Source organism: Aythya ferina (genome assembly GCF_964211825.1).
Source record: "Aythya ferina genome assembly, chromosome: 4".
In the NCBI taxonomy this organism is placed as follows: domain Eukaryota; kingdom Metazoa; phylum Chordata; class Aves; order Anseriformes; family Anatidae; genus Aythya; species Aythya ferina.
This window is the reverse complement of record NC_140300.1, coordinates 70,761,327-70,783,208: the sequence shown is the minus strand read 5'-3', so window position 1 is coordinate 70,783,208 and position 21,882 is coordinate 70,761,327. Positions and strand designations below refer to the sequence as shown.

The 21,882-nt window shown below is 43.3% G+C and overlaps 2 protein-coding genes and 1 long non-coding RNA gene across 9 annotated transcripts in view; 1 reads left to right on the top strand and 2 right to left on the bottom strand.

Annotated features, from left to right (window-relative positions):
* LOC311435533 (centromere-associated protein E-like) overlaps positions 1-2,602 on the bottom strand; it is a 32,246-nt gene extending 29,644 nt beyond the window's left edge. For 3 of the 4 annotated variants that reach the window (XM_084516641.1, XM_084516642.1, XM_084516643.1), the window contains exons 1-5: positions 2,463-2,602; positions 2,291-2,382; positions 1,449-1,538; positions 1,252-1,370; positions 235-354 (exon numbers count right to left, since the gene is read on the bottom strand). In XM_084516641.1, the coding sequence (XP_084372767.1) occupies positions 235-354; positions 1,252-1,370; positions 1,449-1,538; positions 2,291-2,382; positions 2,463-2,518 (477 nt within the window). In that variant the 5' untranslated portion in view covers positions 2,519-2,602. The remainder of the gene's footprint in view (positions 1-234; positions 355-1,251; positions 1,371-1,448; positions 1,539-2,290; positions 2,383-2,462) is intronic. The other variant, XM_084516644.1, reaches the window with a different exon arrangement.
* Positions 2,603-3,943: 1,341 nt separating this feature from the next.
* On the bottom strand, positions 3,944-11,188 carry LOC311436392 (radial spoke head protein 6 homolog A-like). Of its 3 annotated transcripts, XR_014692807.1 has the most exons (8): positions 10,900-11,097; positions 10,417-10,778; positions 9,716-9,944; positions 8,247-9,002; positions 6,595-6,739; positions 5,670-5,787; positions 4,095-4,480; positions 3,944-3,981 (listed from the first exon to the last, which is right to left on the bottom strand). XR_014692807.1 is itself a non-coding variant. In XM_084518554.1 (7 exons), exons 1-7 carry the CDS (start codon positions 11,080-11,082, stop codon positions 4,472-4,474), a joined length of 1,857 nt encoding a protein of 618 aa, XP_084374680.1. In that variant the 5' UTR covers positions 11,083-11,188; the 3' UTR covers positions 3,944-4,471. The 3 variants fall into 3 exon arrangements, 2 of the variants coding, with proteins under 2 accessions (XP_084374680.1, XP_084374679.1); XM_084518554.1 differs by having other exon boundaries at positions 3,944-4,480; positions 6,540-6,739; positions 10,900-11,188; XM_084518553.1 differs by having other exon boundaries at positions 3,944-4,480.
* A 493-nt stretch (positions 11,189-11,681) lies between these two features.
* The window catches only part of LOC311436393, a 31,781-nt gene continuing 21,580 nt past the window's right edge, over positions 11,682-21,882 (top strand). The window contains exon 1 of one of the 2 annotated variants that reach the window (XR_014692808.1): positions 11,682-11,981. This is a non-coding gene — a long non-coding RNA (uncharacterized lncRNA). The remainder of the gene's footprint in view (positions 11,982-21,882) is intronic. The other variant, XR_014692809.1, reaches the window with a different exon arrangement.

Below are 21,882 nucleotides of genomic sequence, written 5' to 3'. Positions count from 1 at the left end.
GAAAACGTCAAGAATGAAGTCTACATTTTATAAACACTTATAAAGATAAGTCAGCAACAGCAAGCCCAGCTTCACTCTTGCTGTTCTATTACAGAAAGTGCCTTTCTGCTGTCTTTGAATATAACAATTACAGTTTGATGAGGAAATGTTTTCACCTAGATGCTTCCAAGCTTTTTTTTCCCTCAAGCAGATGAAATTGTTATGTCTTCTTACATTAACATAATATCCACTCACATTAACATCCTCACGAATTCCTAGAGGCTTCTTTTTCCTGATATCACAAAGCAAATCCGTAATGGTTTCATTGTAGATTTCCATGTAGGAAACTCTTAACAAGAATTCTCTGTCTGGAATCTAATGATCGCAAGAGGAAATAAAAACAATATTAAGCAAATTAGATCAGACTAAACAACGAACACCTTTTAATTACAGTACTCTGAACTCAAAGCTATATGCTTGGATACCATTCCACAGACTTCTTTGCCCTTTGCATGTGAGCGTCTACAAATGCAGATGCATTTCCTTCTGTTCCATCTCCTTCGAGCTGCATTAATGGTGTATCACCTTTATTAAGTCATAAAAGCAAATTAATTGGTCTACAGAAGCGTGACAATAGGCCAATTCAACTCCCCTTTCCATATTTAATTCTTTTCTCTCTTCTTGGCGTAGCTTGACTTCTCTCTCAGACCTACTTTGCTAGGAAAGGCCACACACTAGACTACAGCACCACAGAAAATTTAGTTACTTTTTTTTTTTTTAATTACTTGGCTTTAAATGCTTTTGTAGACCCTAAGGTATTCTGCACCTCAAAGGAGCAGGAACATTTCACATAACCAATATTGATAACCCGAAATACTCAAGGCAGAAGCAAATACTCTGCAAATAACGTTTCAGTTTGTACTTTCTCCTTGATGTCATTAATATTGTTAGTATTTTGAAGCTAAGTTTTAAAATAGAAAAACAAAGAAGAAAGCTGCACATCCCCTTGCCTAAGTTTGTAATTCAAGTGTCACGTATTGGCAAGCTTAAAAGCAACTGTTTTGTTACTGATTTGATTCCAACTATTTCACTTCTTTTTACTTTTTAAAACCAATGGCATCTCTGCAAGCTTAGCAAAGTGAATGCAACATATCCTCCAATATAAACTGTTTCTTTTCTTCACAAACTCCTTAATGCTAAAAGGAGTTTTCCTTTAACATTCCAAAATATTGCTAGTCCTTTCAGTCACCTCAATTTCATGGAGTTACTCACCTCACAGATAAGTTTGAAGACATGTTGGATTGCCTTAGGAATAACGCCTACAGACTCTTCGTTCCCCATCATGGTGTACGTCTTCCCTGAGGAGGTCTGTCCATAAGCAAAGATTGTGCCTAGGAAGATGATTAAGTCTTACTGACTATTTCCAAACTGCATTACAAATAGGATTAAAACACAATTGTAAAACCTACCGTTGTATCCTTGCACGGCTGATTGTATAATTGGAACAGCTACACCTTCGTATAATTGCTGTGTGTTGTCACTTGAGTGAAAGACACGATCTTAAAAAATAAAAATAAAAAAGAAAAGAAAGCACATAAGAACATTGCACTGCAAATCAAAAACAAGCTGTCATCTTATTCAGCAATGCTGGCTTCAATTATTGTATCATGGACAGAGTCTTTACAGGATGATTTAGACATAAAACACAATTGTGTCACTACTGTGCCAGACTTCAGGAACAAAAGATTAAACTCAACACCAAAAGTGATGACGCAAAGACAACAGAGCCTCAAAGGAACTAAGAATGACAGATGCAGTCGTCCCATTCAACCCTAAAAATGGTTAAGGCTGATCTACGTATCAGGACTGTGAGCCTGACAAGACTTGGAAAAATCGTGTCTGGAGGCAGTACGGTGGAGCAGCAGGAAGATGCTTCAAGCAAGAGGATCTCACGTGCACGTCACCCCAATGCTCTGGGCTCAGCGCAGCCACTTGTCCCTGAGATGGGAGCGCTACAGAGGGCATCTTCCACCTCACTTCCATACCAACAGAGCTCCAACAACACTCTGCAGTGCAGACCAGCACAGCAAAAGGCGCTGAGAGCAGGACGTCGACTCCCAAAGGAGAATTCCTGGCCAGCACTGCCACACAAACACCGCAGACACAAGCCCTGAGGCATTACGAGGCCGGGAGAAGCACCACGAGAGAGCTGCGATGCTGCCAACGCCACGGCAAGCAGTGTCAGCGCGCACTCCGGCCGTGCATCCCGCAGGCCCGCGTCAGCCCCAGCTGCTCCTTCCCACACACTCACCGTAGCTGAAGGCTCGGGCACCGCTCACTTCTGAGACCGTGTTCCCCTCGCTCCTCCAGTGAGGCGCCGCCTCGTCCCCCAGAGCGCTCTCCCTACGAGACAAAGCACCCCGCTAAGCTCACCAGCTCCACCCGCACCCCCACGCCGCCCAGCCCCTCGCCCTCGCCCTCACCTGGCGAGGAGCGGCCGCAGCCGCACGCAGACGGTAACGGCCCCTTCGTCAGCCATCCCCGCGGCGCCTCAGCAGCCTCAGCAGCCGCCGGAGCCCCTCGGAGCCGTCCCGCAGCCCGGGCCCGGCCGCCGCCGGCTTCGAACGGGGCCCGAGGCCGCCTCTCAGTGGCCCGCGCCGCCGGGGGCGGGGACGGGGCTGAGGGGAGCCGGGACGGGGCTGAGGGACGGGGCTGAGGGGAGGGCGCGGAATGGCGCCCGCGAGGGAGAGGCGGCTCCAAGGAGCCCACAGAAGCCCCAAACGGAGACGGGAGAACTTGACACCAGTCATAGCTAAGATGTGCTTGACTAGAGCCACTCAAGCTCCACCTAAAAGATAGAAAATCGTATAAATTGGCCCAAGAGAGAGGGGATGTGAGGGAAGATCCCACCGTCAGGGGAGAGACCATCCCGAGGGAATACAGCATCCTGAGGACCTCCTGACCCCTGGGATCAGTCGACGGGCTGAGCCTCTCTTCTCCCCCATTGGGACGCCTTTGGGTGAGATCTGAATACTTGCTTATAAATCTCTATAGAGTCTTTGATCCTTTTAACGCGTTTATTTCTAGGCTGCGCACCTGTAACACCTGTAACATCTATAACACCTGTAAAACTATAACATCTGTAACACCTGTAACATCTGTAACACCTGTAATACCTGTATCAGCTGTGTATTTCATGCATACTAGCTTGCTGTTGCAGACAGTCCCTATCGCCGGCAATCCAAAAGAACCTGATCATCTGTTGCTGTAATAAACCATACTTGATTGCACTCTGATAGCTCTCATTACGTGCAACGAGGGTGAGGGTGGTTATCCGTGATAGTTCAGTGTTCTGAATCCAACCAGACCCCCAGACAGTTAATGCGTTTTTGGTGAATGTCTGACGGGACCCCCAGACGGTTAATGTGTTTTTGGTGAATGTCCGACTGGTTCAGGACTCTGAATCCGACCGGGCCCATAAGGGTTAATCAGCTACAGCCCTTAATGCGACAATGACATAACTTCATCGTGTTGCCTTTTTCTTTTTTTATCTTGAGGGCGGTTTCCCCTCTTATACCCTTCACCCCACAGCAGTTCTTTTCAAAACAACTTTTCATTGGCCAAACAACTTTGAATGTAACAACAGCAAACACCCAGAAACTTCCATGCCTCAATGGCTGGAGAACAAGAGAACCTGGAGACTGCATGGAGTCTCCTGAATCACCCTTCTTTCTTCCCTCTAAGCTCTTTTATATTCCTTATGGCCTCGTCCCTAAGAGTCAAATGTTATCTCAATCACGGGGTTTTCCAACCCCCATGGCCACATTCCCAAATCTCCCCCTTCTTTATTAATATCAACCATTTTCTCGACACGAATTACCACTCCATATATAACAATCTTTTGGGGACAGGCAGCTGCAAGGAGCCTACAGAAACCCCCAAAATAAGGCATCTGAAACTCACATTTAAGTTGAGCTTGTTTACGCTCCATTTATCAAAACACTATTCATCTTTTTGGGAGAGGCAGCTCCAAGGAGACTAAAGAACCCCTCAAAATAAGGCATCTGAAACTCACATTTAAGATGAGCATGTTTATGCTCTATTTATTAAAACACTATTCATCTGTCTGGGAGAGGCAGCTGCAAGGAGCCTACAGAAACCCCCCAAATAAGCATCTTCCACTTACACTGAAGATCAACTCATTTAGGATCCATGTATAAAAACCCTATAAATATTTAATCTTTTCAAGTATTCATGTTTCCTATATCGTAATCGTGTCTTCCTCTTCATCACCTACTCATTCTTCCTCGTCTTCCTCTTCTTAGCTCTGGCTTTCTCCTTTGTAGCCTTGAAAGCCAGCTCCTCTTCCACCGTCGGGTCCGCGGCCTCGGTGATCTCCGGCCCGTCGGGGTACTCTTTTTGCACTGGCTCAGGCAGTGCAGGTGTATGGTTTTCTGGGCTGTATTTGTGACCCCAGCCAAAGTAGATATTATTAAATTTCCTGAGGGAAAAAAAAAAAAATTGTGAAAAGTTGACACCATCTATCTATCAGTGCAGATCCTCTCAGGGCTCCTTACTCTGCTGTGCAAATAGAGTGCAAGCTCCCTGTAAGAGGTGTTTAAAGGAACACATCTCTTCCTAGCTGTTGGATTCACTGCACCCAGCTCTGGGGCCCCCAGCACAAGAAGGATGTGGAGCTGTTCGTGTAGGTCCAGAGGAGGGCCATGAAAACGATCAGAGGGCTGGAGCAGCTCTCCTGTGAAGACAGGCTGAGAGAGCTGGGGATGTTCAGCCTGGGGAAGAGAAGGCTCCAAGGAAACCTCAAGTTGAAAGCTTTCAGTCCTGAAGTAGCAAAGCTTTTCAGTACTTAAAAGGGGTCTTAAAACAAAGACGAGGAGAGACTTTTCATAAGGGCACGTTTCAACAGAATAAGGGGTAATGCTTTTAAAGTGGAAAGAGGGTAGATATAGATCAGATATGAGGAAGAAATTCTTTGAGGGTGGCGAGGCACCAGAACAGGTTGTCCGCAGAAGCTGTGGATGCCCCATTTCTAGAAGTGTTCGAGGCCAGGCTCGTCCACCTGGGCAACCTGGTCTAGTGGGAGGTGCCTATGGCAGTGGGGGTGGAACTGGGGGATCTGTAGGTCCCTTCTAACCCAAACCATTCCACGCTTGCACTTTTTGCACAATATTTAACCTTCCACTTAAAAATCGCCAAGTGCAAAAATGATGAATGCTACACTCTGTCACTGTGTGATATTCAGTATGACTCCAACTTCACCTTAGTAACATGGAGCCACTCCCGACACCCACTCCAGTGCCCATTTAAAGCTTCTAGTGGTAGTGACTGTACTGTGCCTAATAGAAACGACTGAAAATTAGAACAAAAGAATTAAGCTCATTTGTAAAAAGCACCACAGACTCAAGAATACAGGTTTTAAATCCAGGACTGTGGCCAGGCACTAACCGGACATGAACATGCATCAGTTTTATGCTAGCATTTCCAAAGATTCTTCGTTTTCAGCCTTGAACACATACTGATGCTGTGCATTCTTAAGTGGCTTTCTCTATCGGTCTCAGAAATAGTTACGATTCAGTCAATACATTAATAAGAAAGCAAATTTGACTTCATCGGGCATGGCTGTGTTCAGCGTATGGTCTGTGTTGTAACCACGTCAGCTGGCTACTCACATGCCAGATGCAAAGGCATATGCTCCAGGCCATCGGTTCGACTGAAGGATTGCAACAGCATATTGGGGGATCAGGTTTGTAGAAGGCTGAGCTGTCCAAGCAGGGACGTTTTGAATTCCTGCAGGCAGCCAAACACACGCTACATGAATAAATTGACTTACAAGCCACTACAAAATATTTAGGACTGAGCTACAAGGCTTTCACAGAACTCAGGCAATGGTTATATTAAGATGCACCTTAGAAGAACTAAGTCACAAGCAATAAATGCAGACGTTGTGTTCAGACAGGTGGTTTGGATGCAGGGGCAGGTATCACATGGATGCCAACAGTCCCATACAGAAAGGATCACGTTCTTGAAACGCAGTAGTACTCGCTGCTGTTTCTTTTGTCAAGGATTGTTTATCACTGAGGGATAAATTACATACGTATTTCACCCTGATCAAAGAATGGGGAGTAGAAAAATAATTTGCTATGGCTACAGTCTAGTATTTAGGTTTCCATACCTCTAGGAGTTGCTGCAGTATGTGCTAGAGGATATAAATTCTTATTTGTGTATCCATGCATGTGTGAATATATATTTATTTTTGTGTCCACGCTTTTCTTCTGCCTATAAAGGCGATGGAAAAATAGCTGACTGTATTTCAGGGGTGAGCTGTCTGGAACTTCCAGTAGCCTGACATATCTGAATATTTTTTCCCTTTATTCTCAGCAGGACGGTTAACTAGTAAACCCAATCATTTCAGTTTTAAGGTCAATTCTGTTAACCATTTCACATTTGATTAATTTTGTAAAAGAATGTGGTTACCCTACCGTGGCAAACTACATTGTTCTGTGAAGCGTCAGAGGCCTATAACTTCAGATATTTACTACCTAAATGCCAACAATCCCAGTGGCTCTATCCAAAATCGTACTCCATGAGAAGTACCTTCATCTTCAGAGAGTGGAGTGAGAAGGGGAGGTCCTATTTCTTGCTGGAGTTCATCTGGCTCCTCATCTTTCTCCTCCTCCTCTTCACCTTCCTCTTCTTCTTCCTCTGATTTTTGTGAAGGGTTAATCCAAACACAACGACCCTATAATCAGTAAGGGAGAATAATAAATACACGCGACAATCAATGAAGAAATGCAAGCCAGTTAAAACAATTGGTTCACACACAAGCACAAGTGGGGGAAAAAGAAAAAAAGATGTATTCCAGAATTGGTAGGTTGTTGCCAGAGAGCTGTACGTATCCTCTTGGCAGAGTGCTCTCTTTATCCCTCATTCATTCCTTATCCCTGCTTACTATTGCAGAATGACCCCATGGCTCTCTGATCAGCTTCCAGCTATTTTGTAGTTTTCAGTTCTTCTAAGTACAATCAATCCATGCTGATACTTACTGGCTGGGATCATATCATTAAGCAAACACATATTTCAATATTCATCTTGTGAAGAGACAGTAACTTGTTGCTGGCCTTCACTGGGCACAAACGTGCTGGCATTACCTGTCCCTTCCCTGTCAGGCACAGGCTGTGAATATGCACAGAAGATGACAGAACATCCTGTCCCTGTGCACCTGGGCCCAAGTCCAAACAACACGTGTGAAAAGTCTTACCTTGTACTCTGTATTTCAGTTCAACAACTACAGAACACAGAAGGCACGAGAAAGACCACAGCATCCCATGTCTTTATGCCAAATTATGTTTACAGTGAACAGAAGACAGGAATTTAGTTCAATCCTTGCCTGTTGCCTGTTGGGTTTGTATCCTTGCTGGATTGCCAGTTATTGCAAGCTGAGAGATGAACACTTACAGACTTTTAAAGACTTAATTCCTTTAAAGTCTGCCTTGTTTTTTAGCTACCAGTCGGAGGAACATTACAAAATGTTCTCAAAATTCTAATGGTAACAGATTTTATTTTTAGAACTATTGCTTTGCTGGCAATAAAATTAAACTTTAGTTCCTAGCACTTGCTGTTATTTTACACTACCATTCTTAAGTTGGTATCCAGGAAAGATGACTGCATTAGTACAGCCTCTTTCCAGCACTAACCTGATATAATAAATATTTTATGCTACATTTTTATTTACAAAGTTTTGGTTTTAAGTTTTTAAGCCTTTTTGTTTGCATGCTTCACAGCAGAAAGCAAGCAACGGAAGGTAAACCAGAAGAAAACACCAAATAAGTTTTGTTTAGCATACAATCACAAGCGATCTGAAATTTAGCATCCTATCCAAGAAAACAGAATTAAAAACATTTCTGTCAAGCGAGGATTTCAGGAGAGGTAACCCAATGTAGAAGACTGCCAGAAATAATTACCTATCAAGGCCTAATCCTACATGATTATCTAAAGATAGGTTTGCACCTGAAGATGGAAAAAATCATGAAACACGTGTAGATTTAGGAACCTTCTAATATTTAAATATGTGCAACACATTTATATATGATAGAACGTTTCCAATACATTTTCTGTAGCAAATCTTTTCAGTCCAGTCCTGTTTCTGGTGAATAGTTCAAATGGGTGGGTGAGGGGTTTCATTTACATCCTGAAGCACTACCGTGAGAATGGTATCTGAGGTCAGCGTGGCCTATGGCAGGACCTACCTGCTTTAAAATACTCGGCACGTAGTGTACCCACGTGGAGAGAGACTCCACCATTTCAGCCACAGAAAGAGGCTGGAAATCCGGGTTTTCTTCACACGTATCTCTTCCTCCTCCCCCTTCCTCATCTTCATCTTCTTCCTCCCCAAACTGGTAAAATCCAATGGGACAGACGTGGGTTCCTGCTGAGATCCGAGCTATCTGTGCCCGCAGGTAGTTGGCCTCATTTCCAGGGAAAGGAGGGAAGCTCGCAACAGGGGCATCCAGCCTGCCAGTGAAGAACTTCTTGATTTTCCTGGCGCAGACAATCTGTGCTGGTGTCACTGGAGGCAACTTCACCCAGGGTTTGCCAGGCTCATTGCAAACAAAGTAGATGTATTTGTTAGCCCCAGTTCCGTTTTCTTCTTTTGGGATGACAGGTGGGGGCTTATAGGTGGACTTTGGTGGCTCATCTTCTTTTTCTTTCTCCTCATCTTCATCTTCGACTTCACCCAGCCCTTTCTCTCCTTCATCAGGAACCTCTTCTTCCTCCTCTGTTTCCTCCTCCTCTACTCCCTCCTGGAATTGCACTTCAGCTATAATATAGTTCATCTCCAGGCCCAAAATTTTGCCCCAGAAGCGACATGCCTGGATTGGCTGGGCACTAATGAGCTTTTTAAGGGCAAGAAATATGTGATAGTATTCATCTTTGCTCAAGCCAATTCCAGCCTGCTCAAAATAAAAGGCTGTTTCCATCACATTAGGCAGAGGAGTCTCTCCCTAGTAAAGGAAAGCGTGAGTTAGAGCTGAGTAATAATAAAATTATCTATTTGAAAGATTGAACAATTTATCTACTGAAAGTCATACTTCACTTTCCTACAGCGCGCTCTCTCCAAAAGCTCTGCTGACATTCATTTACATCTCCCACTATCATTTCGAAAAATTAAAAATGACATTGTAAGGATAAAGAAGAGAACACAGATGAAGTGCAGCTTTTAGAATACAAGATCTCAATTTTCAAATTCACTTTTAATTACTGCAAAGTACAGGAAGAATTCTCACGAGGGATCTGCACAGGACTTCAGCGCTAGCACACGTTTGCTGTATAAGAGGCCTTGATGCCTGGAAACAGCGCTGCTGTGTTGCCTCGTGTTTGTGGCACAAGGTTCAACAAGCGTATGAGAGATACTGTAAACTTTCCTTTCTATTTATCATCTCCAGAACAGCTATGCTTTTAAAAGCTCGGGATATGAGACTTACTGCAGCAACTAAATTCCAAACTACGTAACCAGCTGTGTTTTCTTCACAACTTGACACGGGACCAACCGAACTGTGAAGAGGGTACGCGCTACTGTGGCTGTAAGCATTTCATGCAATCACGAGGGGCAATATTATGAGGGAGACCACAACTTCCACCTTTTCCCTTCTGCCTTCCTGCCACCCATCTCTCCAGTGTATTTGATATCTATTGGTGCCTGATAATAACTCGCTACCTTTTCGTCTAGTTCTTCATCTCCTTCTTCGTCTGACTTGAGGAACAAACTTTTACTCCTTTCTGCAGATTCAAACGTTGGAGGCATTGCAGGTTCATCTCGAAGAGTATCCATTTTTTTCCGAAATTGAGCCCACTTCACGTCCTTGCTGATATTCTCAATGATGTCTACCACATTTGTGGGCTGTTCATCCAGGATCTTTGTCAGCGTATTAGCAAGATGATCGTATCTGTCATAGGAATATAAGTATTATTACTGACCTACTATTACGGAAGTCTGAGAATATTGTTTCTAATATCAAAAGTACAAGGTAATCACCTGGGCGTCAAAGAAATCGGAACAGTTAGATGCAAAGGGATCATGCAGCATTTTGGGAAATTAGACTTGAAACTAGCCTCTTTGCAATATAATCAAGAGTAGCCTCACCTTCCATTTTCCGTTTACCCCACATCTGGCCGAGGAGCTAAAGCAGAATTCAAGCCTGGCCTCGATGTAATCGAAGGCTCTTTGAACACCATAAATTCCCTTTGGAATTTGGATTGAAAGGGGCCGGACACACAATCATAGCATAGCAATTAAACGCTGCATTTACAACATGTTCTGCTTTTCCACACTCTGCCGTCCCTGACAGCATAGCCCCTTACCCTGTCACCACTACTCTCATCCTGCCCCTTTCCTTCTTGTCTCTTCTGCAGACTTACAAGTTGAGGCCAGATGTTGTGCTGCTCGTCAGCAAGTAGGCTTTTGCATTCTGCACTGCCAGCATTCGGGCTTCGGGATCTGGTATCGGATCGTCGTACGGGCTGTATCCTGGCTGATAGAGCCCGTAACCGGGCTCGTGTGGCTGGTAGGGGCCATGCCCATCCTCATGGGCTTGGTAATGCTCCTGTCCTCCTCCGTATGTCCGACAGGCACTTCTTGGCTCCTGTCTTTGGCAAGCGTCAGATCCCAGTGCTTGCAACTGATCCACGCTTCGGCTGGCCTCCTGCGAGTCCTGTCCCTCTGCATACAGCTGGCTGAATCCTTCTGGCCCCTGGTGCTCAGGAGAGGCTTGTTCCATCCCCTGTGGGCGACACCGAGTTCGGGTCAGTAATTTACAGGGTGCCCGGCCGGCACCGGCTCGTCAGCAGGGCTCTCAGCAGGGGACCGAGGGCGAGACCCTCCCTCGCAGCCCCCAGCCCTACCTCCTGGCGTTCTGCTCCCGCTTCTGACGCCCGAGGCCCCGACTCCTCCGGAGGAGACCGCCCGGGGCTCTCTCCGGGCTCCTCGGGAGGCTCGGCCGTGGCGTCCATGAAGCGGCCGCCGTTGCCAGGGGCGCGGGGCCCGGAAGGGGTGTGCCCGGCGGCAGGGCCGGACCCCGCCGCCATTTGGCGCCGCGCCCCTGGGGTCCGCCATCACGGGTGGGCTGCGAGGGGCAGCGGGCGGGGGTCCCCGCTTCCCCCCTGTACCCGAGTGTTCAGATGCCCGGGACGAGGTGCAGGGGAAGAGCCTGCTGGCTTCTTCCTCGAGATCTGCTTGACAGCGGCGTGGTAGCGCAGCGGGGGATGCTGTTGCAGCTCCCTCAGGTGTCTGCTGCAGCGCTACCGACTACAACAGGTGGCTGAAGTTAAAGTTTAAAAGCTTCACCGTGTGGCAGAAAGCTTCTCGTGTAAATCATCTCCTGCGTTGCTTATGGTCAGGCTCGCCTCATCTTCTTAATTGCTTATGGCCAAGTCAGTAAAGATCTCTTACTAGCTGACTAAACACGTACCTAGTATTCAACGAGGAGGCTATAAAACAAACAGTTGTTTTTTTCTTAAGCCCTTAGGCTAGCACATTTGAACAGACATCTAAAGGTGACCGGCCCTAGAGTAAGTGTCAAATGTTTTCTAAAAATCTGACGTGAAAAACAGTACTGTGCCAGGGTATCCGAGGGAAGAAATTGATGCTGTACGCATCTCCACAAAATGCCCTGTTCACATTATAAAACCAAATACCGCAGCTGTTTGGCTGGTAAAATATGCTTAATCTGTGATCAATGGATGAATTAACACAACTTTTCATAACTACAGTTTATTTTGGGTACTTCTTAGAAGTAACCAGAAAGAACGAATTCTGATGAGGCATCGCAAATTGCTTTCCAGTTCCAAGAGGGAATTCCAGAAGTACCACTGAGGAACCCGACTCTGAACAGCAGCAACAACAAAACAGCTTTCCACATCCTTTCATGGGCAAAAGGAGAATTTGAAAGTTCCCGTACAACATCCCTGTGATGCCAAAAAGTAAGGTAACGTCATGAAAATGTTAATTCTGCTGAGTTTCAGCACGAAGAGGTTTTGACTTCCTGGTATGGGCAAGGAATTTGCCCAAGTTCCTCGTTTTGCAGGTGTATTTGCAGAGCTTACACATCAACTGCAGAGGGCGCGACAGTACTTGTGAATTGCTTTTTATTTGCTCTCTGTAGTTCTTATTTGGAGGAAAACCTTGATTTGTTGGTTAGTAATTCATTTCTCTAAAATCTATAAAATTCTCGTTATTTGTGTAATGTCTTGTGAGGCACCTGCTCAAGAAAAGTCAAGCGCTTTATCTTTACAATCTCTGTTAGCAAAGAAAGAGAAAATGAAGAGCATGTGTAATTTGCTATAGTGTTACTCTCTGCCTTTCCTATTATAGAGATTATGAAATGTACGAGGGGCTCAGGGCAGAGAGTACCTCAGTGCAGAAGGATGTTTTCTCAACATGGTGTCGTGAGCTCTTATCACTAAAGAAGACGAGCAACTGAATACATACAGTAATACTGCAGAATTTCACTGTGGCAAACACCATCAGTAGGCTGTGTTAATTAGCTGAAGAGTAACTAAAGTATTTCCTAATGTTTTCTCTTTCCAAGGGAGATGTGCTAATGGCTTGTGTTGATCCTGACCACAGCAGATGCAATGGTCTCTCTTGTACTATGAATTCAAGACGCTTTTCCAACAGCACTTCTTAAACTGAAATCTTGGTGTCTGCTGACTTCCAGTCGCAGATCCAGAGGTGACATATAAAATGCCACATGTAGAACTGAACGTTTGTTGCACTGTGGTAGTTTCATTGCTGAATTTTGAACGTGCTTGCACTGGTAGGGGAATCTGAATAGAGCTTCCCATTTCACATGGGAATCCTTCTGTGCTCTGTTAATGGGAAGGCAATCATTGAATTAAAAAGCCCAGTTGCAGGTCCCACAGGTGTGAAGAAGCTTTCACCATCAGACTGGTGAGTAGCAGCTGTAACCACTGAGGTGGTTCCTGTGAGGTGGGCAAGGCGTTTATCTGCATTTTGCCCTTGTCTTAGGAGCTGGGTGCCAATGCTTTCTGTGCAGAAAATATTTCTGCAAGCAGCTGCCAGGTGTGCTGTCTGTCAGCTCGCTCGAGAGGAAGGCCTAACTAGTCAATTTTCAGGTTGCAAATCATGTTTTAAGCTGAAGTGCCCCCGAGCATGTGAAGATGAACTTTACCTTCTTCTTTAATGTATGTTTATGAATTAAATACTTACGGTCAATCTGCATGCAACTAAAAGACTTCAAGAAAAAAGGTACGAAAAGACTGTGATCTACAAAACTACTTCTTATGTTTTTTCTCTGTTCAGAAGCTAGCAGTGTTAATTTCTCCTCAGTTCCAAAGCAGTTTCACACAAATTTATACTCAATTAAATACACAAGTGGCTTTAACTATGTAAATTCTGTCTTTTATTCTGTTTTTGTTTGTTTGTTTGTGTTTAAACCCTAAGCTAAATTAGTGCTGGCAGCCAGAGGTGCTTTTCCATGAGGCAATATTATTAAGAAGTTGAGAGACCGTCATCCTTCTGGAGGGGTCTGATGGGAAATGTATAAGATGCTTTGCAGAGAATAATAATCATTTGTAGAAATCTGATGCTGGTTTTTGCTCTTGCTGCAGTCGGTGGGAGCTTTATTATGGACTTAGTGAAAGTAAGATGACGTCCTTTGTCATTTCATCAGCACTTGACTCCCATAACCCGGTTTGTGTGGATCAACAGATTTTAGTCCTGATTCGAAGGGGAGAGTTGCCATGGTTAAGGCTGAGCATGACTTTGCATCCAGAGGTGTGAATTGTGTATTTTGCATCCCCTGAGTTCAGAAAATCACCCTGAGTTACAGGAAAATGCTGAATAAATGCATTTAATTCTACGTGGCTGTGATTGTGGTGGTGTAAGGCAGCAAAATTTCAAGGTGGGAGAAAATCTTCTCTCACTTGGTAATCTGAGTGCTAAACCTGTGTTGTGAACAAAGCTCTTGCTCAAGCTATGTTATGATAGCGACCTGATGAGGATTTTTGATGTGAAAAATGCAGGACGTGGAAGTTTTTCAGGTAGCGGGTTGTAACGTCTGTGAGACAGATTTCTGTTACTGGAGGTAATGGCATTTCTCTCTTTTGGGGAGCTGTGAGACTGACTAAAACTTGCAGTTTGCAGTGGGCACTCTGATTAGTGCTTTCTAAGTGCTGTATCTCAACTTTCTCAGAACTTTCATTGTTTTTGGCATGTTGTTTCTTGTCTTTCAGTACCATCACAGAGCCGTGGGTTTTGCTGTTATTTATGAGGAGAAAGCACAGTTTTCTGGCAAAAAGGATGTTGGCCGTTGTGCTTCTTTTAAGTACATCCTGGGTTTAAGCAGTGTCAGCCGAGATGCTTTGTCCTGGTGCTCAGAACTTGTCTGTTTCTTACAAGTCGATTGGATCGCAGCTGCTGCAGGCTTCACAGGCTGTGTGGAGGGATAATGGCGAGGGTGAGATGAAGAAAATGCTGGTCCTTGCTGGTACATTACAGCTGCAATAAGACCAAGTGGGCCTGTTCTGGAGCCATGCAGGGCCAGCTCAGCTTCTCTTCCGTGCTGCTGTAGACTGTCAGGTGGAGAAGTCCAAGCGGCTGGCTGGAGCCGTGCCTTGCCTTCAAGTCTAACTCTTCTTCACCGTGTTCCTGAACTATTTCTTATCAACTGAACCAAGCAAATCTGTTGCCTTGAGCCCCACTGATCCTCGTGGTTGTGTTGTTGAAGAAAACGGGCAAATTTGGTGGTCAGAATGTAAGGTCTTTGCTTGCTCCAGGTGTGACTGTGCAGGAGTGGTGTGGTGTGTGTGGGGGCAAGACCCCGTTCTGCTCTGCCTCTCGCAGCCTTGAGCGACCTTCAGGAGCACAGCAAGGAGACAGAAGCCAGTGAAGTTCTCCTGGGGTGGTGGTGGGATGAAAAGGAGGGGAGGTTGTGTTCAATAGAGAAATTCTTGGGCATTTTGTTTCTGTTGATACTAGATTAAGAGAAAGTTAAGGTTATAGAAACGGAGCAACAATTTATAGTAAATAAAAAGGAGGCTCACTTTTTAGGTTTGTAAAAACAAACAAAAAAACCCCACCTGTATTTCTGAAAGTGATAAAATGAACTCTTGTATTAGGTACTGCATTGAATTTATAATGGTTACATGCGGTAGTTTTGCTCAGCTTCAGCATGAGAATAACTGCAGTCGCTTTGAAAGGATTATACGTTTCCGTCAGCTCCTATTTTGCTGTTCCCCGGCTGTGTGTTGTAGCACTTCTCACTGTAGAATGGATTTGATAATTTTTGTCCCGACTGTGGTAAACCCTCTAGTCTGCAGCAGCAGTGTAAATCAGGGCATGGTGATTCAGCAGTGTTTTACAAAAAATGAAGAAATGGAGAACTGGGCCTGGCGTTTTGCCCTTTCAAATGCCTAGGAAAAGGACTAGGTAAACATATACTGTGCTGTTTGTCAAATACTTATTAAATAGTCTAACGTCAAAATCCTGCAGGAGTGTGGATGGCGTTGTTCTCATTATGGACTCTGGAAATGTCCAGGAGGTTCTGAGGAACTTAATGATGTGCAAGAGGTGGTTCACTAGGGCTACGTACGTGTGTAAAAATGTTCACACAAACTCTTTACAGGAGAAGCTTGCCATGTTAGGGTCAGTAATAAATACGAAATTCTGCTCAAAAATCCATCTTTATATTGTAGTCCTGTCATAAAATCAGCATTACTGAATTGGCAAGCTTTGGATCAAGCACATGAGCACGAAGACGTATTTGAAAAGCTGAGGCATATTACTTTTTTATTAAAAAATACAACTTTTCAGTCCATATTTTTTTAACAATGCCCAAGCAAGTTGCCCTGTATTTTGCCATTTTGACTGCGTGATGTGCAATAATTGATTTGTTTGATGATAGCAGCCAGCTCAGAAATAGCGTTTTTAATTTGTGTGCTGAGTTCATGTTGCAGCTGTGATCTCTCTTTGAAATACAACTCAAAGCATAATGAGGAAGCACGTCTATAAAGTTCACTCCGTGATGTTTTCCACTAAGGAGAAATCCGGCTGTATCATTGTTACTTTATGAAATGCCATTAGATCAGTCATTTTCTCTGGAAATAATTTCTAGAAGTTCAACTATTCTTTCACTGCAGATTGGCCACCTCGGTTCAGTTTGTGTTGTTGCAGATAACTGTCCCATTTTCTTCTTCCCGAGATGTAGAATTTCCTGTGAGTTCTACATCTTACTCCCTTTATTAACTTATTCTGGCAATAAGCACGTTCACTGGAAAAATATTTTCTTCTTCTTTGCTATTTTTTTTTCTTTTTTATTACTTTGGATATTGCTTCTATTTTCACTGCATTTTCACTTTTTTTTCCTGTGAAAAACATGACAAAAACAAGGCAAAAATTTGCAGCAGCAAAGACTATATTTAGGAGAAGGCAACGGGAGTACCTACAAAGTGTCTCTGAGGTTTGTTTCACTGTATTATACATCTGTAACTTTTGCTAATATCACCAGATTTCTGATACAATGGTTTCCATCTTATTTTACATATAAATAAGTTTTCCATAGAAAATACGCCATGAATTTAGATAGTAGATTCTATTAGTCTGTTTTTCCTGCACGATATTTATATAACCTTTGTAAACAGCATCTTGCTCACCTGGATTTGAGATTTGCTTTCCTCTTTTATGCTGGTGGTCAGAACTGGTTCTGTAGCTGTCAGTGATGTTAATATGTTCAGAGCATCTGGATTAAACCATATATTGATCTGTATTTCTCTGTCAAAATATGAAAAGGGAAAAAAGTGTCCTTGTAGGAAACTCTAAGGGCATCCCTTAAGTATGTAAAAATTAAGGACTAAAACATTTTAATTTTAGCTGTCTGGAGTGAGATTGAGAACTCTTTCTAATGCTTATAGTTATTACACACAGTAAATATAAAATGTTTGGGAATTAAAAGGATGTTACAAACAAGGGATTGCTGAACTGTCTGACATGGCAATTCTGTCATGGGATGCTATAAGTGACGCCTCTCTTTAGGCTTTAATCACCCTTCTCAGAACTTAAAGGGGTCATGGCTATCTTTTTTTTTTTTTTTTTTTTCAGGGGTCATGGCTATCTTTTTCACATTCACAACTTACAGATCTTCTCCTAAAGTAGAAAGCGACTTTTTCCTTTGCTGTCTGAAGGAACAGTTAGGATTTATTTCCTAAAGAACAGCTGCTGGGGGCGCGTACCCTTCAGATTAGCCTAGACAGAGCTTGGGCAGGGGAAGGGCTGAATTCAGCTCCCTCAGATCCTATTCCCTGCTGCTTCAGAAAGGCAGCTGGGTCTGTCTGAGGGGGTGCTGGTTCAGGGCAAAATTCTGCTATCTGTTCTGCTTAAGACTGAAAACGTGCATTTCATTATTATTTTTTTAACCTTTTATAAAGGAAAACCACGGCTGTAGAGCAAGGCCAATGAGTGGCTTATAAGAGGTTCCAAGTGAGCTACTACTGAAGTAGTTTCCCAGGATGCGGTAGCTGTGAGAAGAAAACATGGGGAGCAAAAACTCAAGGTACCACAGTAACTCACAGTAGTTTGAGACTTCTCTTTGAAGAATCTGGGTCCAAACATCATCAGTTAATCTGACAGGGTTTTGTTTCTTCAAGTGACCATCGCTTTATTCAGAGGGCCAAATTCCATTGTGAAGTTCAGTACTGAAGCTCTCTGCACCTCGTTGAGACAGCTATGGCTTGAATTCCTGTCTTCCATCAATCAGCATTACACGTTTTTCATTAATGATGTTCTACAGAGGTTCTAAGTTTGTACATTTAAAAAATAATAATCTTTTTGCACAGGTATAGTGGTGAAGCAAGAAGAATTATCCTTCATGTTTTAGAAGAAAAAAGGCCCACATCTCTTACTTTCAAAGTAGGGAGTGCATTTACAAATTGAAAATAAATTACAACACACAAAAATTTAGCAGGGTTAACGTGCCTGCCTGTGCTACGTTTCCAATCTCCTTGACAACTCATGGTAATCAGCATTTTAGGTGGAGATTCAATAAATACTGCTCGGTGTTGTTCTGAGGTTTAACTACTGCTTTGAAACAAACGTGAAACTCAAATGAAAATGTTTGCTCAGTTTGTGTTATTGGTATTCAAAAGAATATTATGGCTGTGTGGTTCTGAGCTAATTACCAGGTTTAATTATGTACCATTTGGCTTCAGTTTTGCATCCCTGAGCCTTAAAACACATCTTGTTAACACTCTTCTTTCCGTGGTTATTGCAATAGTGTCTGGTGTGCATCATTGCCATTTATGTGAGTGGTGTACTCGCTAGAATAGGGACGCTTCCTCAGCCTAAGATCTTATTCCAGAGTTCCTCAAATCCCTTATCCAGAGTTTGAACTTGATGTAAGTGATGTGCAGACCCTGTATTGACCCCTGTGGAGTGATTAATTCAGCACTTCTTCCCATGTGTTCTTAGTCAACCTTTTGCTCTTCCCATTTATTCAATAATTTATTGACCAGACTGTTAACTGTGAATAATTAAAGGCAGTAATAAACCTCCTGGATAGTTGTGAGATAGCTCGCAGAACATTCAGGTCCAGTTTTAACTCACTCCCTCTCCCCCTTTATTTATTTATTTATTTAGTTATTTAGTTAGTTAGTTAGTTAGTTAGTTTGAGAGCTCTCTGTGTAGGTGTGTCTTCCATATGTGAGGAGGAAAAAGAAAATCTCCATATGAGATTTTTAGTGTTTAGCAGCTCTGCTGTTCACACAAAAGTAATTCCGATACCTGGCCAGTTTTCATGCTAGTTTAGTTGCAAAGAAATTGCCACCAGCATTGTGGCACAAAGAGGAGACCACGTTGTGGCCAAAACAAAACAGGCACACCCCTACCACGCTTCTAAACGTGTCATGATTTGGAAGTATTGCATTTATCTGAACCCCAAAAGTAAAAGTAAAGACTTAATTTTTTTGGACAAGGGTGGTGAGGAGGAGCAATAATCATCATAGTGACTTTCTAAATGAAGGCAGCTGTAATTATAAGGCTGTTCTCAGCTGGTTTTAATCAGATCAGTTTTATTGCGATCCGTGAAACTCTGCAAGCTTTTGCTACTTGAAAATCTCTCGTGGCGTGTCTGGATCTTTTGATGGTTCATGACGCTATCTTGGTATCTTCTTCCCTGCCAATTTTCTCTACCTGTTCTAATCTTGAAAGTGAAGGAACAAGAGCGTTTTGGGATGAGCAGGTAAGATTAAGAAGTGCCAACAAGCAGTGGGACCGCTTGCTAATCAGCGAGTTGATTAACTGTTAGGGAAGGCAAACAAATTTGGCTAATAATATGCCAGTTGAAAGAAGACATCACAGCTGAAAGTTAGCAGTTGAAGGTAAAGTTCATTTCACTTGTGGAGGTGCCACTCTTGAAAGAGGCTGGAGTTGCAGGAGCTTTGTTCCTGAGCTGGATTTCCTGAATCAGAGCCTTTTGCCCAAGCGATCACTGCAAGAGAGGATGCTCAGGCGTTCTTGACAGGTTTCTGAGATCTGGCCCAGAAAGATGTACGGTCTTCTAACAGGCAAAGATGCGGTGAGTTTAACCGGTAGACAGAAAAGACCTATTCTGGCTGTGTTATTTCAGGTTTAGGCTCCTTCAGTTTCAGCTGGCTAGATTCCTTCCGGCTCTGGGATTTAAAGAAAGGGCAATTGGCATAGGAGACCAAATTTGTAGAAACAATTTATCTACTTAGGTGCAGAGTACTTCCAGGATTGCGAGTTTCTTCTAGGAATAGATCTGTTTCTGTAAACAGGCAGTAAAGGGAGGTAATTGGGTTCAGGAGCAGCCATTGCTCAATGCCAGGAGAACATAATTCATCTGTTGTAATAAATAACACAGGGTCCATCACGCCTGGCTTGTATTATTCAGGTACTGGAATCTATTAAACCTGTAGGTACGTGAGAGTGAAGCATGAGAGGGACACATGAGTGTTCTTAGTTATTTTATGCGTTTCACCTGAGCTGTATAAACTTTGCTGATCAATGTCTCAAACTCCTTTAAGTGCTCCAACTGCTCATCTCCATTATTTTATTAAATCCTAATGTAAACATCAGTTAACAACCTCCCTCCTGCCTCTTTTAATGATGTTTAATGAGCAGTTGATCTGAATGAACAGCAGGAGATGCCGTGTCCTTCCTGTATTTCTAACAGATCTGTTCCCATCATTCAGTGGCTGTATTTGGCGATGCAGGGAACCTGCGATCTGAGTCACCAGTCTGGGAGATGACTCAGGGCACGCGTCTTAATGAAGCGCTGCTCCTTCAGGCCTCTGACACTTCTGCTGATGTTCAATAACTGTTCATTAGTTTCTGTTTATCTGACCCTTGAGCTGATGAAGATTTTTAATTTTCATCTCCAAGAAGGGCCTTTTAAATTCCTTCCTGAAAGATTTTTCTGCTAACGTCTGTGGGGAGAGAATGAAAAATACTTCAACCAATGCAGAGTAAATAAATCATACAAACCTGAAACCTGAAACACCACCAGTCAGCTTGTCTGAAGTGCTCAATTTTCATTTAGTACACTCAACAATAAATACAAGAGGAATTAGTTGAGTGAGAAACGGTTTTGCTTGTCACGAATGTTATAAATTAGACCACACAATTTACTGGTCTATTGAAATTATTTTATTAATCAAGTAAGCAGACATAAGCAAAACAGCGCTGGGCGGCTGGGGAGTCTCCGCTCCGCAACAGCACGCAACTTCCCCTTTCCAGTGTCGCTGTTTTATAGCATTGAAGTTCCGGCTTGTCAAGACTTGTCGAGACCTGTCGAGACCTGTCGACTTGTTGAGACCTGTCCTGAGATTGCGCAGTCTGTTGTTGGGGGTCGTTGTTCTTCCTCTGGTGATCATGCGTTGTGCTTGTGTTCAGGTGGGGGCAAAACAGGATGTCTTGCTTTGTCCCCATGTTACAATGCCGTGAGTTGTGAAACCTTATCTCCTCAGTAGATTCTTTAAATTCTCAAGGACAATGAACAAACCCCTACTAATTTATCACAATCCCTCCTTTTTCTTTTTCAAACGTATTTTGTTCATTGAATTTTTGCAATATCTGCTTACTGAGCATCAAAGTTTCTGCGTTGTCCTCCTCCTGCTCAAGAGATTCATACTTAGCACGCACAAGCATAAGATGAGCAGCTTCTAATCGACTTTTCACAATTGCGATTACTTGATTGAATATACATGGTCCAAAAGTCAGTGTTAATATAAGTAACAACAAGGGGGCCCTGCTATGGTTGATAGCAGGGTAGTAAGCCAAGGTGAGTAATTAAACCAGGATTCATACCAATTCTGATGAGCCTCATTTTCCCTTTTGCGTTTTTCTAATCCTTCCCGCAATTTAGTCATTGTATCCCTTACCACCCCAGTATGATCTTTACCAGATGGTATTCAGCCACTGTGTGATGGGTATACATATACTCTTCAGTGTGGTATAGAATCCTTGGTATAATGACCACCTGTACACAAAAATCATGAGATGTGTTAAACAATTTTAAAGATAGGCAAGGAGTGACTCCCAACAATGAACATACCCACCTAGTGTTATTTGCAGGAATTAACCATTTATGTGTTTGGTCCATTCTTATTTTTATTTATTTTTTTTTTTTTTCAGTGGCATGGCACAGATCATTTTTATCTCTTGGAACTGTGCCGATACATCTACCTTTTCCCGTAACTTGGGTCAAAGTTATCCCGATTTCCTGACTCCAATTGCACTTGGAAGAATTTGAATATGGGGGCTTAACACTTACACATAGCCAGTACCCTTTGGTTATCTCCTTGGGTACAACCCCTTTCTTTTTTTCACAATGCTTGGAAGCAGTGTGGGAAAGG

What these genes read in the sequence shown, in the direction of transcription:
- LOC311436392 (XM_084518553.1), bottom strand. Translation starts at nt 11,082, where the DNA reads ATGGCGGCGGGGTCCGGCCCTGCCGCCGGGCACACCCCTTCCGGGCCC. An exon ending in CGGGAGCAGAACGCCAGGAG is followed by an intron (nt 10,779 to 10,899) that starts GTAGGGCTGGGG and finishes TGTCGCCCACAG; the next exon opens with GGGATGGAACAAGCCTCTCC. An exon ending in TATGCCTTTGCATCTGGCAT is followed by an intron (nt 4,481 to 5,669) that starts GTGAGTAGCCAG and finishes TTTTTCCCTCAG; the next exon opens with GAAATTTAATAATATCTACT.